Here is a 17116-nt window from a genome sequence, read left to right on the forward strand (position 1 = left end):
TAGTCCGGCCCAGGAGTGTGAAGGTGAACGGAAAGGCTCTGGAGCAACGAACCGCCCTTGCTGTCTCTGCCGGGCCGGTTCCCCTCTCTCCACTGGGATTCTCTGCCTCTAACCCTGTTACTGGGGCTGAGTCACTGGCTTGCTGGTGCTCTTTCATGCCGTCCCTAGGAGGGGTGCGTCACTTGAGTGGGTTGAGTTACTGACGTGAACTTCCTGTCTGGGTTGGCGCCCCCCCCTTGGTAGTGCTGTGGTGGAGACCTTTGTGGGCTATACTCGGCCTTGTCTCAGGATTGTAAGTTGGTGGTTGAGGATATCCCTCTAGTGGTGTGGGGGCTGTGCTTTGGCAGAGTGGGTGGGGTTATATCCTTCCTGTTTGGCCCTGTCCGGGGGTTTCTTCGGATGGGGCCACAGTGTCTCCTGACCGCTCCTGTCTCAGCCTCCAGTATTTATGCTGCAGTAGTTTATGTGTCGGGGGGCTAGGGTCAGTTGGTTATACCTGGAGTACTTCTCCTGTCTTATCCAGTGTCCTGTGTGAATTTAAGTATGCTCTCTCTAATTCTCTCGTTCTCTCTTTCTCTCTGAGAACCTGAGCCCTAGGACCATACGTCAGGACTACCGGGCATGCTGACACCTTGCTGTCCCCAGTCCGCCCGGCCTTGCTGCTATTCCAGTTTCAACTGTTCTGCCTGCGGTTACGAAACCCCTACCTGTCCCAGACCTGCTGTTTTCAACTCTTAATGATCGGCTATGAAAAGCCAACTGAGATTTATTCCTGATTATTATTTGACCATGCTTGTCATTTATGAACATTTTGAAAATCTTGGCTCTCTCTAATTTTCTCCTTCTCTCTTTCTTTCTCTCGGAGGACCTGAGCCCTGGGACCATACGTCGGGACTACCGGCCGTGGTGACTCCTTGCTGTCCCCAGTCCGCCTGGCCTTGCTGCTATTCCAGTTTCAGCTGTTCTGCCTGCGGTTATGGAACCGCCACCTGTCCCAGACCTGTTGTTTTTCAACTCTTAATGATCAGCTATGAAAAGCCAACTGAAAATTATTCATGATTATTATTTGACCATGCTTGTCACTTATGAACATTTTTGAACATCTTGGCATAGTTCTGTTATAATCTCCACCCGGCACAGCCAGAAGAGGACTGGCCACCCCTCATAGCCTGGTTCCTCTCTAGGTTTCTTCCTAGGTTTTGGCCTTTCTAGGGAGTTTTTCCTAGCCACCGTGCTTCTACACCTGCATTACTAGCTGTTTGGGGTTTTAGGCTGGGTTTCTGTACAGCACTTCGAGATATTAGCTGATGTACGAAGGGCTATATAAAATAAAATTGATTGATGTGGTGTTGCTGCCATGCTATGTTGTCGTCTTAGGTCTCTCTTTATGTAGTGTCCTATATTCTATTTTTGTAATCTTTTTTTATCCTTTTGTTTTTTATCCCAGCCCCTGTCCCCGCAGGAGGCCTTTTGCCTTTTGTAAATAAGAATTTGTTCTGACTTGCCTAGTTAAATAAATACATTTTTTGGTTGGTCTAAAATATCCCTTTCAGGGCTGCCTGAAATTAGCACTTTGGATCATGTTTTTAAGGACACACCTCAAATATTTCTACCCCGCCCATCTGAGCACAAGCGAGCTGATAAAAGACAGGTAAATTGCCGAACCTGGCGTTAGGGCGGAAAAATGCCAGTGCATCAGTTTTTACATGGCAAAATAGCAAACTAATGTGCGTTTGACACTAGCGTCGCATTAATGCCAGCTGAAAATAGAGCATGAAACATTGGGAAAATTCCTTCCTGATTCATATAATGATGTATGAAACTATCACGACATAACTAATTAGCTGGACACCAAATACGCATCCAACAAGTATTATGCATAATTATTGAAGAACCACGCTAATGACAGTATCGATTTAAGTTTTCAGTATCAAGGTATGGTGACTCTTTCTGTTAGAAGCATTCCATTTTGCAAGTCATACAATATTTTGGATTTGTGTGCTCATGAAATCAGTTTTCACCCCGTAACATAAGGACACACGAAAGGTTACGTAGTTACACAGCATTTCTCTATACAAAAACTGTCCGACAGCTAGATCCAGGATTCTTAAAGGGTTCAATGTCTAATTTAACTGATTAATGCTTAATATAATGACAACTTACACCGCCATAAATGCAAGGTCAGAAAAGTAAGGTTATGTCACATGATTTCATCAAGAACCATGACCAACCAAGATAAAGGGTTAAACATAGGTATTAAATCAACTCTTAAATTGTATTGAATATAGCTATGATCCCTCCTTATATCTTAATGTAATGACATGAAAAAATTATTATCAATGGACTCATCAACAGCTGTAACATGTTGTACATTGTAGGAAATCCTTACTGGTACCCTAGTTTATATTAAGTCCCTGGTACAATGTCTACAGTTTCACCAACACATATTGCACCACCCAAACCTAAAGCTTTTAAAGGGGAACTCCCTAACATACACACTATAGTGGCTTGTATGGGGTGAGGATAAGAAAAACCAGGTGCTAAGATACTCTGTACTCGGAGTTCAAACCTACCCTGTGATTGACAGCTGACCTGCCCACCACCACCCTGTGTTTTATTTCAGAGTAGAAGAAAGGGTGTGTCCTGCAGCCTCACTCTGACAGTGGCAGACTGACTGGTGTCCATCTGAATGTCACTCAGTGTCAAGACAAACACCTGCAGATAGACAGTTACTGTAGAGAAGCCTTTCAGCTTGCAGAGCCTGGAAGGGATAGGCACCTTGAGTCGTCAAAATTCTATTACTAGGAGCTGTCTCAGCCTGTCTGCTACCTGTTTGAAAAATATAAACGAGTAAAAATATCCCTCCATTGGAACTGCAACATATGGAGCCTCTTAAAGTGCAAAAAAACATTCCTCTGTTTAAATTAGTTTAGTGCATGTGTGGTGAAAGAGGAAATTACATTTAAAAGGCACAGATGCAATTGAAAATGACTTGTGAGCTGGCCCCAAAGCAGAGCTCTATTTCACGTATCCACATGGTTAATATTTTCTAATTAAGTTTGATAATGGGCGTTGGTAGATTCATTACGCTTGTTTGCTATATGAAGGATGACAAGGTGCTGTCTGCACGAGCGTTGGACTCAGTCACACAGCTCCTCCCTTCACTGTATGTCCCTCACTGTCCACTCTGGCAGCACTGCAATGGTACTGCTTATCTCTTCATAAAATGAAAAAGCTAAGAAATGCACTGTTAAAAGACACACATCAACAGCCAGCTTTCCCTGAAGATTGACTGCTGGAAATGCAAAGCCTGGAAGGAGGGGTGGATACTATAAAACTGTCATCTAGTATTTCACACTTTCTTTGGCTGGATTGACCATACTACAGCTGTGATAAAGAAGAGGCCATGACCATGCTGTCAAATTGAGGGGAGATTCTCGGTCACAGAGAATAGATGAGATTCATGTTTAAACTGATTGGAAACCATTCCTTTTAGGTTAAAATACTAGAAAATTAAACATTTCAGCTGCTTGTAGCGCATCTATCTAATGAGCAGGTTGACTGGGATGAATCTTGTCCTGGAGGCCGAGCTGAGCAATTTCCACTAGATGGGCCAGCGGCAAAGTCAAAATCGTCTGTAACGTAAAAATTCATAAAGAATAAAAATAGCTTTTTGTTAATTTAATGTTAGGCATAAGGTTTGCAGGTAAGGTTCGATTTTATGACTTCCTCCAGTACAACACACCTTTGTCTGCAGGTTGGTGTAGGAAAAAAAGTGCAAAAGGAGAAGCCATTTTAGGTCTGCTGTGAATCCTGGCTGAATGCTAATGATCACTGAAATGTGATAAGAGTGGAGTGGAGGAGCGGAGGAGGAGATGTGGAGAGAAGGGCCCAAACAGAGAGAACTCACAGGAGGAATGGCTTTCTGTAACACAAGCCCCTGTGTCCCTCTCAGACAAACCTGTGAACACGACTCTCCCACCCTTAAATCCCTCACCTCACACACACGAACACACCACACAGAAGAACACACCACACAGAAGAACACACCACACATGAACACACCACACATGAACACACCACACATGAACACACCACACATGAACACACCACACATGAACACACCACACAGAAGTACGCACACACACAGAAGAACACACACACACAGAAGAACACACCACACATGAACACACCACACATGAACACACCACACATGAACACACCACACAGAAGAACACACCACACAGAAGAACACACCACACAGAAGAACACACCACACAGAAGCACACCACACAGAAGAACACACCACACAGAAGAACACACCACACAGAAGAACACACCACACAGAAGAACACACCACACAGAAGAACACACCACACAGAAGAACACACCACACAGAAGAACACACCACACAGAAGAACACACCACACAGAAGAACACACCACCCAGAAGTACGCACACACACACAAACTGACACACCCTTCTCCTGCTCTGATAGCTTCCAATAAATTGAGTGGAAATGGGTGGGGCAGGTGAAGATGGGTGGCGTTGCTGGAGAGCCTTGCTCAAGGGGAAAAGACACTCTTTAGACAGGCCATCTCCGTTGAAGCGTCACTCACCTTACACACGCGAGCAATGCGCGATACAATGGTGTTGTCAAAGAATTCAAACTCCTTTCCCGCTTCGCTGAAGAAGAAGTAAATCTTATCATCATCGCCCACTGGGTTGCCTTTGGGCAGGCTCTCCTGGATGTAGGCAGAGCCCACAAAGGCTGGGTCTGGAGGAACAACAACAACATAACCACAGGGTGAAATGTTTACCTACAACCATGTATTCCAGGACATGGACATGTCTTTCACATTCACAACGTCTTCTGGTGATTCAGTCATATTGTAACAGGAATTCTGATAACTTCTGCATGTTGAAATTGACAAAATACCATGGGAACACCTATATTTCTTCAGAGCTATGTTCATTTTAATTTATCATGTACAGCCTGAGGTCTTCAAATACTGATTGCATATGTTTAGGGGAAAACTGTTTATCCATGTTTATCTTATCAGCTATGTATACACACATTAGAACATGGCATGAAGCAGCTTCAAGATAGCTAGCTGCCTGAAGACCTGAACTTACCCTGAAGCCAGTTCAAGGAGTTTTCTGTTTTTAGGGCAACGCCTTGGCCCAGGCTCTTGTAAATAATAGGTTCATTTCCTTGGAAATTACTGACCGTCCCAGCATACAGCTCTCCATCTATAATGTAAAGAAGAATAAGATGAAGACAAACAATATCTGGACCAGGAGACAAGGATACTCTGTGTCACTCAACAAACCCTTGAATCTAAAATCAAAGCATTGTCTCTTAATATGTTTACAGTACGGAACACACAAGAATGAACTCTTGTAAGATATACATTCCAACTTTATCATTGATGAATGTATAATTAAGTATGTCAACAGTGTGTTGTCGTATGTTTATGTATATATTGTATTGTGTACAGTATGTATTGTGTACTCAGTCTTATGGAAGTAAAACATATTTCCCTGACAGTACATAAGTGACCCCTATAGTGTACCTACCAGCCATGATGGCAGTGGACTTGTACTCAGGGTTGAAAGGGCAGCGGCCGCGTCCGTCCTCTGTCACTATCTCCCCAGTCTGGCTCCTCACCAGAGTGAAGTCAGCTGTGTTCTGGAGAGGACGAACAGAGAGAGAGACTTGAGAAAATGTAGGGCTGTAATCTACACTGACCACTGCCTTCTGGCCAGTGTTCTCTACTGCACTATGGCCCAAATGATGGGGAAGGAAACACTGGTTGGTCGCAGCTGGTCCCTTTGGGGTAGTTCAAACCAGGGTTGTTTCGAAATGTGGTTTTGTCACATTGTGTGGTCACAATGCAAAAAAGGCTTGTTACTACCCAATGTTATAGAGACACACTTGATAAACAGTATCTCTATTTAAGTAAATGTTATTATATGATTCCATTTAGAAACAATCTGGTGATGGGGAAGATGAGGGCTGCTTAGAGGGATGGACATGACTGTCTGTATAAAGTACTGTATATCTCTCTGTGTGGGCTGAGACTCAGTGGTTTTGATAAGAAGGGAGACTTGGGAGGAGGAGACGCTCAGGAATCCTGGTTCACAACCTAAAGTTCTGCCAAGAGACTTTCCCTCCTCCCTTAATGTATTCTCTCCCATATTGAATTATTGCAGAGGGGATTTGAGATGTTCTTTGACTGTCAATATTTCTAAATGGAAATGTCAATGTTGATCTGCATGGCCTCAGAGACCTGTCTGCTCCATCAGTTGAACACATTTAAAGATGGACTTCCTTTCAAATGTGTGTGTTCTAAAACGTCTTCATACAACTCAGAGCCACTCATGCTCACTAAACATCTGGAAAGGGTATAATTGGAATACACTGATTTGAGGAGAAATACAATGCAGTCTCCAGGGGGAAATACTGTAAAATAGAGAAGAAAAGCTGTACCTTGATTGACAGAGTGAATTACATGACTAATTACATCTCTCTACAGCACACAGGCATGGTGGTTCTCTCTACAACACACAGGCATGGTGGTTCTCTCTACAACACACAGGCATGGTGGTTCTCTCTACATCACACAGGCATGGTGGTTCTCTCTACAACACACAGGCATGGTGGTTCTCTCTACATCACACAGGCATGGTGGTTCTCTCTACAACACACAGGCATGGTGGTTCTCTCTACAACACAGGCATGGTGGTTCTCTCTACAACACAGGCATGGTGGTTCTCTCTACAACACACAGGCATGGTGGTTCTCTCTACAACACAGGCATGGTGGAACTGTATGCTAAGAAATCAAACACACACTTACTATGTACGCACAGATTGGACTGAAGGCGTACGTTCCACACACGTATAGATGGGTACTGTTCACACGCAGTAAAATCTTGATGTAATTGAAGCAATCAGTCTGCATTAAAGACACAGTAGAGGAGAGAGCATCATTAATATGACTCATAGGTTCCCACAAACCGTTCTGGAGGGAAAGTTCCTCAAGTTGAGTGGAGTAGCTCATTGGGTGACCTTCCAAGCATATTTCCACATTACCAGAATGAATTGCTTTCAAATAGCCTGGGAGGCCTGTTGCTAGCAGTGTCCAAAATGTCTGAGTGACTGTCTCACAGAACACTGATTAGTGTCTTCTTCAAGATCCTGGTCTATGAGCCTTTGTCCCCCAACCCATCAATCAAACCAGGAATCAATCATACAATATTGCCATTTGATAATATACTGTACTTCCCACAGTATTGAGGTTTCTCTACAATCACAGAGGGGTTGCTTAGATGGGATGCATAGCAATTTGTCTGGCTATAAAAAAAATGTACGCAGGCCATCACTACTGAATGGAAATGTACAACTTAAATGGAAACTTCCATTGCTACTGGCAATTCATTTTCAGTACTACGGCACAAAACGAGCTTGAGAACTGGCATGGAAGTGTAAACACTGCCACTGGAGTTCCACAAATACAGCGCAATGTCCTCACCTGTAGGTCTTTGCCTTTGAAACTGCACTCATCTCTCTTCCTCTCATGGGTGCTCCATGTCAGCTAGAGGAGAAGGGAAGTGTCAACATACATTACAAAGACACAGCACAGAGCTGTAAAGAACACAGCTGTGGTCCTCTGTAGCTTAGTTGGTAGAGCATGACGCTTGCAATGTCAGGATAGTGGGTTTGATTCCCAGTACTAATCATATGTAAAATCTGCACGTGCATGACTGTAAGCTGCTTTGGATAAAAGCATATGCTAAATGGCATATACAGTGGGGCAAAAAAGTATTTAGTCAGCCACCAATTGTGCAAGTTCTCCCACTTAAAAAGATGAGGCCTGTAATTTATCATTAGGTACACTTCAACTATGACAGACAAAATGAGAGAAAAAAAAATCCAGAAAATCACATTGTAGGATTTTTAATGAATTTATTTGCAAATTATGGTGGAAAGTAAGTATTTGGTCAATAACAAAAGTTTCTCAATACTTTGTTATATACCCTTTGTTGGCAATGACAGAGGTCAAACATTTTCTGTAAGTCTTCACAAGGTTTTCACACACTGTTGCTGGTATTTTGGCCCATTCCTCCATGCAGATCTCCTCTAGAGCAGTGATGTTTTGGGGCTGTTGCTGGGCAACACGGACTTTTCAACTCCCTCCAAAGATTTTCTATGGGGTTGAGATCTGGAGACTGGCTAGGCCACTCCAGGACCTTGAAATGCTTCTTACGAAGCCACGCCTTCGTTGCCCGGGCGGTGTGTTTGGGATCATTGTCATGCTGAAAGACCCAGCCACGTTTCATCTTCAATGCCCTTGCTGATGGAAGGAGGTTTTCACTCAAAATCTCACGATACATGGCCCCATTCATTCTTTCCTTTACACGGATCAGTCGTCCTGGTCCCTTTGCAGAAAAACAGCCCCAAAGCATGATGTTTCCACCCCCATGCTTCACAGTAGGTATGGTGTTCTTTGGATGCAACTCAGCATTCTTTGTTCTCCAAACACGACGAGTTGAGTTTTTACCAAAAAGTTATATTTTGGTTTCATCTGACCATATGACATTCTCCCAATCTTCTGGATCATCCAAATGCTCTCTAGCAAACTTCAGACAGGCCTGGACATATACTGGCTTAAGCAGGGGGACACGTCTGGCACTGCAGGATTTGAGTCCCTGGCGGCATAGTGTGTTACTGATGGTAGGCTTTGTTACTTTGGTCCCAGCTCTCTGCAGGTCATTCACTAGGTCCCCGTGTGGTTCTGGGATTTTTGCTCACCGTTCTTGTGATCATTTTGACCCCACGGGGTGAGATCTTGCGTGGAGCCCCAGATCGAGGGAGATTATCAGTGGTCTTGTATGTCTTCCATTTCCTAATAATTGCTCCCACAGTTGATTTCTTCAAACCAAGCTGCTTACCTATTGCAGATTCAGTCTTCCCAGTCTGGTGCAGGTCTACAATTTTGTTTCTGGTGTCCTTTGACAGCTCTTTGGTCTTGGCCATAGTGGAGTTTGGAGTGTGACTGTTTGAGGTTGTGGACAGGTGTCTTTTATACTGATAACAAGTTCAAACAGGTGCCATTAATACAGGTAACGAGTGGAGGACAGAGGAGCCTCTTAAAGAAGAAGTTACAGGTCTGTGAGAGCCAGAAATCTAGCTTGTTTGTAGGTGACCAAATACTTATTTTCCACCATAATTTGCAAATAAATTCATTAAAATTCCTACAATGTGATTTTCTGGATTTTTTTCCTCATTTTGTCTGTCATAGTTGAAGTGTACCTATGATGAAAATTACAGGCCTCTCTCATCTTTTTAGGTGGGAGAACTTGCACAATTGGTGGCTGACTAAATACTTTTTTGCCCCACTATATATACACTGCTCAAAAAAATAAAGGGAACACTTAAACAACACAATGTAACTCCAAGTCAATCACACTTCTGTGAAATCAAACTGTCCACTTAGGAAGCAACACTGATTGACAATAAATTTCACATGCTGTTGTGCAAATGGAATAGACAAAAGGTGGAAATTATAGGCAATTAGCAAGACACCTCCCAAAACAGGAGTGATTCTGCAGGTGGTGACCACAGACAACTTCTCAGTTCCTATGCTTCCTGGCTGATGTTTTGGTCACTTTTGAATGCTGGCGGTGCTCTCACTCTAGTGGTAGCATGAGACGGAGTCTACAACCCACACAAGTGGCTCAGGTAGTGCAGTTCATCCAGGATGGCACATCAATGCGAACTGTGGCAAAAAGGTTTGCTGTGTCTGTCAGCGTAGTGTCCAGAGCATGGAGGCCCTACCAGGAGACAGGCCAGTACATCAGGAGACGTGGAGGAGGCCGTAGGAGGGCAACAACCCAGCAGCAGGACCGGTACCTCTGCCTTAGTGCAAGGAGGTGCACTGCCAGAGCCCTGCAAAATGACCTCCAGCAGGCCACAAATGTGCATGTGTCAGCATATGGTCTCACAAGGGGTCTGAGGATCTCATCTCGGTACCTAATGGCAGTTAGGCTACCTCTGGCGAGCACATGGAGGGCTGTGCGGCCCCACAAAGAAATGCCACCCCACACCATGACTGACCCATCGCCAAACCGGTCATGCTGGAGGATGTTGCAGGCAGCAGAACGTTCTCCACGGCGTCTCCAGACTCTGTCACGTCTGTCACATGTGCTCATGTGCTCAGTGTGAACCTGCTTTCATCTGTGAAGAGCACAGGGCGCCAGTGGCGAATTTGCCAATCTTGGTGTCCTCTGGCAAATGCCAAACGTCCTGCACGGTGTTGGGCTGTAAGCACAACCCCCAACTGTGGACGTCGGGCCCTCATACCACCCTCATGGAGTCTGTTTCTGACCGTTTGAGCAGACACATGCACATTTGTGGCCTGCTGGAGGTCATTTTGCAGGGCGCTGGCAGTGCACCTCCTTGCACAAAGGCGGAGGTAGCGGTCCTGCTGCTGGGTTGTTGCCCTCCTACGGCCTCCTCCACGTCTCCTGATGTACTGGCCTGTCTCCGGGTAGCGCCTGCATGCTCTGGACACTACGCTGACAGACACAGCAAACCTTTTTGCCACAGTTCGCATTGATGTGCCATCCTGGATGAACTGCACTACCTGAGCCACTTGTGTGGGTTGTAGACTCCGTCTCATGCTACCACTAGAGTGAGAGCACCGCCAGCATTCAAAAGTGACCAAAACATCAGCCAGGAAGCATAGGAACTGAGAAGTTGTCTGTGGTCACCACCTGCAGAATCACTCCTGTTTTGGGGGGTGTCTTGCTAATTGCCTATAATTTCCACCTTTTGTCTATTCCATTTGCACAACAGCATGTGACATTTATTGTCAATCAGTGTTGCTTCCTAAGTGGACAGTTTGATTTCACAGAAGTGTGATTGACTTGGAGTTACATTGTGTTATTTAAGTGTTCCCTTTATTTTTTTGAGCAGTGTATATATATTCATATGTATTACTGTAGAACATTGTAAAAAAGAGCAGTGTACACAAGATGTTATACACCAACCATGTACATGATATAATTCCACACATCCTCACCCTGACTCCACGGTTACTGTTCATGCATACAAGCACGCACACAGAGAAACACTACAATACTGTTGTGAAGTGTATCTGAGAGCCGAGGGTATTACATAGCACCTCTAGAAACACTACAATACTGTTGTGAAGTGTATCTGAGCGCCGAGGGTATTACATAGCACCTCTAGAAACACTACAATACTGTTGTGAAGTGTATCTGAGAGCCGAGGGTATTACATAGCACCTCTAGAAACACTACAATACTGTTGTGAAGTGTATCTGAGAGCCGAGGGTATTACATAGCACCTCTAGAAACACTACAATACTGTTGTGAAGTGTATCTGAGAGCCGAGGGTATTACATAGCACCTCTAGAAACACTACAAATATGTTTCAATAGTTCAGCTAGGGCCGCTGGGCTGTTGTGTCTACTTTGATTTGCACAATGTTTAGACTTACTGTGGTGAGCTGAGGTGGTGGCCATGCAGAAGGTCAAGTCCCAAACCACCTCCACTATATGAGGTCATTATTAACAGGTGCCATTCATATGCCATGTTGATACTTATTTCATTATGCAGATGGATTATTCGTTTTGAAGCATACTCCCAGATGAATTTATTTTATTACACAGAAATTGTATCAATTATGACTGTCTAATATCCACTACTTATGAAAAATAGGCAACCTCTTGAATGTCTCTCAAAACACAGACACACACTCGTGCCCACTTACATTACGTTGTAGCTTGACTCTGCTGATATCAGAGAGGTTGAGGGCGAAGAGCTCCTCTCGTGCTCCAACATAGAGCATGTTATCTTCCCTACTGAGGAGCAGAGAGGTATAATTGAAGACTCCATCCACAGAGAATCTCTTGGCTGACCTCTCATTTGCATCTGAGGAGAGAAAAACAGAAAGAGGAGAAGAAATATTAACAAACTGAATGTTCTAGTGCAATATGAGCCCCTAGAAAGCATTAACAGATTTGCCTGGACAAGAATTTTACATCAAAATGGTAATGATGTCTGTGTTATTTTGTTTGTGTATACATGTGCTCTCTGCTCCCATGACAATAACATTGTCTGGCCTAGCAGGCTCTCTTTCTGCTGACTCCATCACTACAGGGGTGCTACAATAGGAGAGATGGACAGAGCCTGGCCTCCTGAGCTCATAATAAGGAATAAAAATGATCCAACCACAGGGTTGTATGGACTGACTAAAAGCAGCAGCTGGAGGAGTGTGTGTGTGTTCAGCCTCCAGTCCTGTCACCCTCTCTCTTCACCTCTGGAGAGGGCTGCAGAAAGAGAACGAAAGCCAGCTCCTTATCTTTCTCACTATCCTGACACCCCTTCAAAAGCCCACTCTCTGCCTGCAGCCACATGTCACATCATTGACTCTCTCTCTAAGCCTAAAGCTCCAAATTCAGCACATTTTTTCAGAGTGGAGGTCTTCTGAGCTGGCCAGTCCAACAAACACAATTTTGTCATGAAAACATAGGGTACTGTATATGAATGCCTACTAAGTGATTCTCTGAAGACATCATTGCCTTATGGATTATGAGTCAACTAAAGATTATGAGTCAACTACTGAGTCTATGCTATACATTCGCAATGCAAGATTTATAGTTTTAGCTTATCAGAGAAGATACAGTAGTCCTACCTCTACCTTTCAATACAGAAACACATTTTAATATTTGATCACATTTGAACAGTATAGTGCTGCTTCATGCTAGTGAGCCATTTCCCCTCTCTCCTTTCCTTCATCTTCCTTCTCTCTCCCCTCCTTCCCTCTCTCCTCCTTCTCTCCTCAGAGCTTTGGGCAAATGTAACAGTGATTTACCCATGCAAAGACAAAGGCTGGAGCTTGAACCAAAACAAGGGCTTAGAGGGATTTCCACAGAGGAGGATATCTATACAATGTTTCTTGAGTCAGACCACCACTGTCATATTCTCTGAACACTGCTGAGGGAGACACAATGAGGTGGGTAATTGTGTACCATTAAGGGAATCCATCTGGGTTTAGTAGTGTGAGCATTTATTTTCAGAATTTCAGCCAGTCATTAGTCAGGTTTCTATTTCCATTGTATCAAGCTGCAGTGATGAGGTTTGCATACAGCGTTGTATAGCCTAACAATACTCAACATGGTTGTCCATTTACACTCCATGTCTGCCCATTCCATAACATTGTGGTCAATATTACAAGGATCTGTTATTTTCATGCATAAGATGGCTTTGCATTGATGAATTATCCTTGGAACAAACCAAAATCATTGCTCATAAATCCAAGATAATAATATGGACTGATCCAAGAAAATGTACCTATAAAAATGCATCACAGATTTCAGCAATTCAACACGTTTCCAGGAAACTGTAGCATATGGAATGTGAGGCTTTTGGAAGAAGAAGTGCAGCTGTGAGGAGAGCTGTGAAAAAAGGGCAACTTATATTTGAAGAGCTAAATAACATCAGTTCATCTGGAACAAAAATGGTCAAGACGAAGACAGACAAATATATCAGATAAAGATATAATACAATATATATTGTACTGAAAACCAGTTAGAAGTGGGAGAGACAAAAAGTGTATTTACACTCCAACGACAGGATTAGTGCCTTATTAATCAGAAGAGTCTCTGTCTGCCAGAATGTACTGGTGCTGCTGTTAAGGATTCTGTTTAAAGATGCTATTACAATGGCATCATTTAGGAGCTAAAGATAACTTGATTGCTGATCTCAAAAGCGACAAAATATAATTTATAGCCCTGGGACTAGAAAACCCCAATAGTGAACTGGAATGGTTGCTGGTCAGTCAGTCTTTCAGTCAGTCTCTAGACCGTCTCCCCCAGGTCTCCATTACAGGGCCCTCCACAAACAGACAGGTCCCTCCAGACAGACATACACCATAGTCTCTTTCAGACAAACTCCACTCCATTGTTGTTAGAGCATCTCAGGTTGACTCCCATGACAACGCAGGCAGCCATGGAAACGCTGTGCTGTAGTGTAATCTGGGAAGAGAAGAGCCCTGACCTGTTTAGTGTTCAGAGGAAGCAGAAGCACTCAAGAGCTGCTTGTGTCTGTTGGAGATGTGGAGAGAGGGGGGTGTCTCCATAGCTACAGGGGGAGAGGGTGTTAGGGAGGGCAGGCAAGTGGGAACGTTGTAATGAGTGAAGAGGTACAACATATCAAAACTAGTTTACCCTTGCCTTGTCGAGCACCTTACCCCTCCCCCTACCCTGCAGTCCTGCCCCCGGCAACCCATAGCAATACACTGCTTTTATCAAAGGGACATCTCATTTAGTCAAACAGCAGAAACCAAGCTAATAGAGGCGTAGTTCAAATAGCAATACACTTTCGTTGGAGAGGAGACATAGCTATCTAGGCTAACAAAGTGTGCAAAAGCAAAAATGTTTATCATATTACTCCAGTGCTAGCCTCTCTACACTGGCTTCCTGTTAAGGCTAGGGGTGATTTAAATGTTTTACTTTTAACCTGTTGAGGATGGGGGCGCTGTTTAGACTATTTATGCTAATCGGGTAATTTTTGAAACGGCTTCCCACAAAATCCTTGATCGTACAATATGCATATTATTATTATTATTGGATAGAAAACAGTCTATAGTTTTTATAGGAGTTGAAATTTTGTCTCTAAGTGGAACAGAGCCCATTCTACAGCAATTTCCCTGACAAGGAGTCAGATTTCAGAAATGTTGGCCACTGTTCTGAAGTCAGTTAAAAGGGCACTGTTATTGCTATGACTATACGGACACTTCTTACGTCTTCCCCTGGATGCCTTTACGTGATGACGATTCCAATGGGGTCGATTGCGCGTTCACAGGCCCTATAAATTAAAAAACCCTGTAGCTAGCAAGTCTTTTCTTGGTGCGTAACGCGCGTGGAGGACACCGACCCGCTCCTGTTCCAAGCGTTAGTTTAGCCTGTTATATTTCTCCGGTCATCTTTTCACTCGTTATAGGAGTTAAAAACATCATAAGGTAGTTAATTTAAAGCGTTTTATAGCAATTTATATCCGTTTAGTGCGATTTTGGGACATTTATTTTTGAAACGATGTGAATAGCTGGGCACGCTTTTCAGTTCATCCCGAACGCAGTTGGCATTTCCACATGGCAAGAGGACAGCTTTCCACCAAAAGACGATTACTCCCAAGAAAGGATCCTTTGCCCAAGATACTGATGGAAGAACAGCTCAAAGTAGGACATTTTTATTATGATAAATCGTGTTTCTGTCGAAACATTTTAGTGGCTTAGGACGCCATGTTTTTTGACGTAGCTTCGCTTGGCGCAAACTGTATTGAAAAGTAAGGATAAATTAAAAAATGTAATTCCGCAATTGTATTAAGAATTAAATTGTCTATCAGTCCCTGTCCACCCTATATTTTTTAGTCACGTTTATGAGTATTTATGTATAAGAGTAGATCACTGTCTAAGTGGCACAAGGACATTTTCTGACCAGCCGAGCTACATTTCACATTGTCTAACCATGATTTTGGTGGCTAAATATAAACATTTTCGATCAAACTCTATATGGATTGTGTAATATGATGTTACAGGAGTGTCATCGGAAGAATTCTGAGAAGGTTAGTGAAAAAATTAATATCTTTTGGCGATGTTGACTTTTATCGCTCACTTTGGCTAGAATCAATGCTGGGCTGCTATGTGCTATGTGCTATGCTAATATAACGATTTATTGTGTTTTCGCTGTAAGACACTTAGAAAATCTGAAATATTGTCTGTATTCACAGGATCTGTGTCTTTCGATTCGTGTATGCTGTGTATTTTTACGAAATGTTTGATGATTAGTAAGTAGGTAAACACGTTGCTCTAAGTAGTTTTTCTATTCCATTTGTGACGGTGGGTGCAATTGTAACCTATGCCATCTACCTGAAATATGCACTTTTTTCTAACAAAACCTATCCCATACCATAAATATGTTATCAGACTGTCATCTAATGAGTTTTTTTGTTGGTTAGGGGCTATAAATATCTTAGTTTAGCCGAATTGGTGATGGCTACTGGTGTTGGTGGACAAATAAAAGATGGTGGATTATGCTAATGTGTTTTTAGGTAATAGATGTACATCTTTACATATTGTGTCTTCCCTGTAAAACATTTTAAAAATCGGACATGTTGACTGGATTCACAAGATCTGTGTCTTTCATTAGCTGTATTGGACTTTAATGTGTGAAAGTTAAATATTTTAAAAAAATATTTTTTTTGAATTTCGCGGCACTGGTTTTTCAGTGGGGGGGGGGGGGGGGGGGGGGTGTGCCGCTAGCGGCACGCTGATCCTAGACAGGCTAACCTACAAAGCATAACATGGGCTTGCTCCTACCCATTTTTCTGATTTGGTCCTGCCGTACATACCTAAACGTACGCTACGGTCACAAGACACAGGCCTCATTACTGTCCCTAGAATTTCTAATCAAACAGCTGGAGGCAGGGCTTTCTCCTATAGAGCTCCATTTTTATGGAATGGTCTACCTATCCATGTGAGAGACTCAGACTCGGTATCGACCTTTAAGTCTTTATTGAAGACTCATCTCTTCAGTAGGTCCTATGATTGAGTGTAGTCTGGCCCAGGGGTGCGAAGGTGAACGACAAGGAATGGGACTGACGAACCGCCCTTGCTGTCTCTGCCTGGCCTGCTCCCCTCTCTCCACTGGGATTATCTGCCTCTAACCCTATTACAGGGGTTGAGTCACTGGCTTACTGGTGCTCTTCCATGCCGTCCCTAGAAGGGGTGCGTCACTTGAGTAGGTTGTCACTGACGTCATCTTCCTGTCCAGGTTGGCGCCCCCCCTTGGGTTCGTGCCGTGGGGGAGATCTTCGTGGGCTATACTCGGCCTTGTCTCAGGATGGTAAGTTGGTGGTTGAAGATATCCCTTTAGTGGTGTGGGGGCTGTGGCTTGGCAAAGTGGGTTGGGTTATATCCTGCCTATTTGGTCCAGACACCTTTGGTCCAGACACCTCCTCCCGACACCTCCTGTCTCAGCCTCCAGTATTTATGCTGCAATAGTTTGTGTCGGGGGGCTAGGGTC

At 43.7% G+C, this 17116-nt stretch overlaps 1 protein-coding gene across 1 annotated transcript in view; it reads right to left on the reverse strand.

Annotated features, from left to right (window-relative positions):
- Positions 1–17116, reverse strand: part of LOC129862436 (semaphorin-4B-like) — a 121403-nt gene that overhangs the window by 24787 nt on the left and 79500 nt on the right. Inside the window, exons 3-8 of the mRNA XM_055934121.1 lie at positions 11803–11963; positions 7538–7600; positions 6863–6961; positions 5581–5692; positions 5137–5253; positions 4620–4777 (exon numbers count right to left, since the gene is read on the reverse strand). Coding sequence (XP_055790096.1) covers positions 4620–4777; positions 5137–5253; positions 5581–5692; positions 6863–6961; positions 7538–7600; positions 11803–11963 — 710 coding nt within the window. The remainder of the gene's footprint in view (positions 1–4619; positions 4778–5136; positions 5254–5580; positions 5693–6862; positions 6962–7537; positions 7601–11802; positions 11964–17116) is intronic.

The sequence above is a fragment of the Salvelinus fontinalis genome, chromosome 9 (assembly GCF_029448725.1).
Source record: "Salvelinus fontinalis isolate EN_2023a chromosome 9, ASM2944872v1, whole genome shotgun sequence".
In the NCBI taxonomy this organism is placed as follows: domain Eukaryota; kingdom Metazoa; phylum Chordata; class Actinopteri; order Salmoniformes; family Salmonidae; genus Salvelinus; species Salvelinus fontinalis.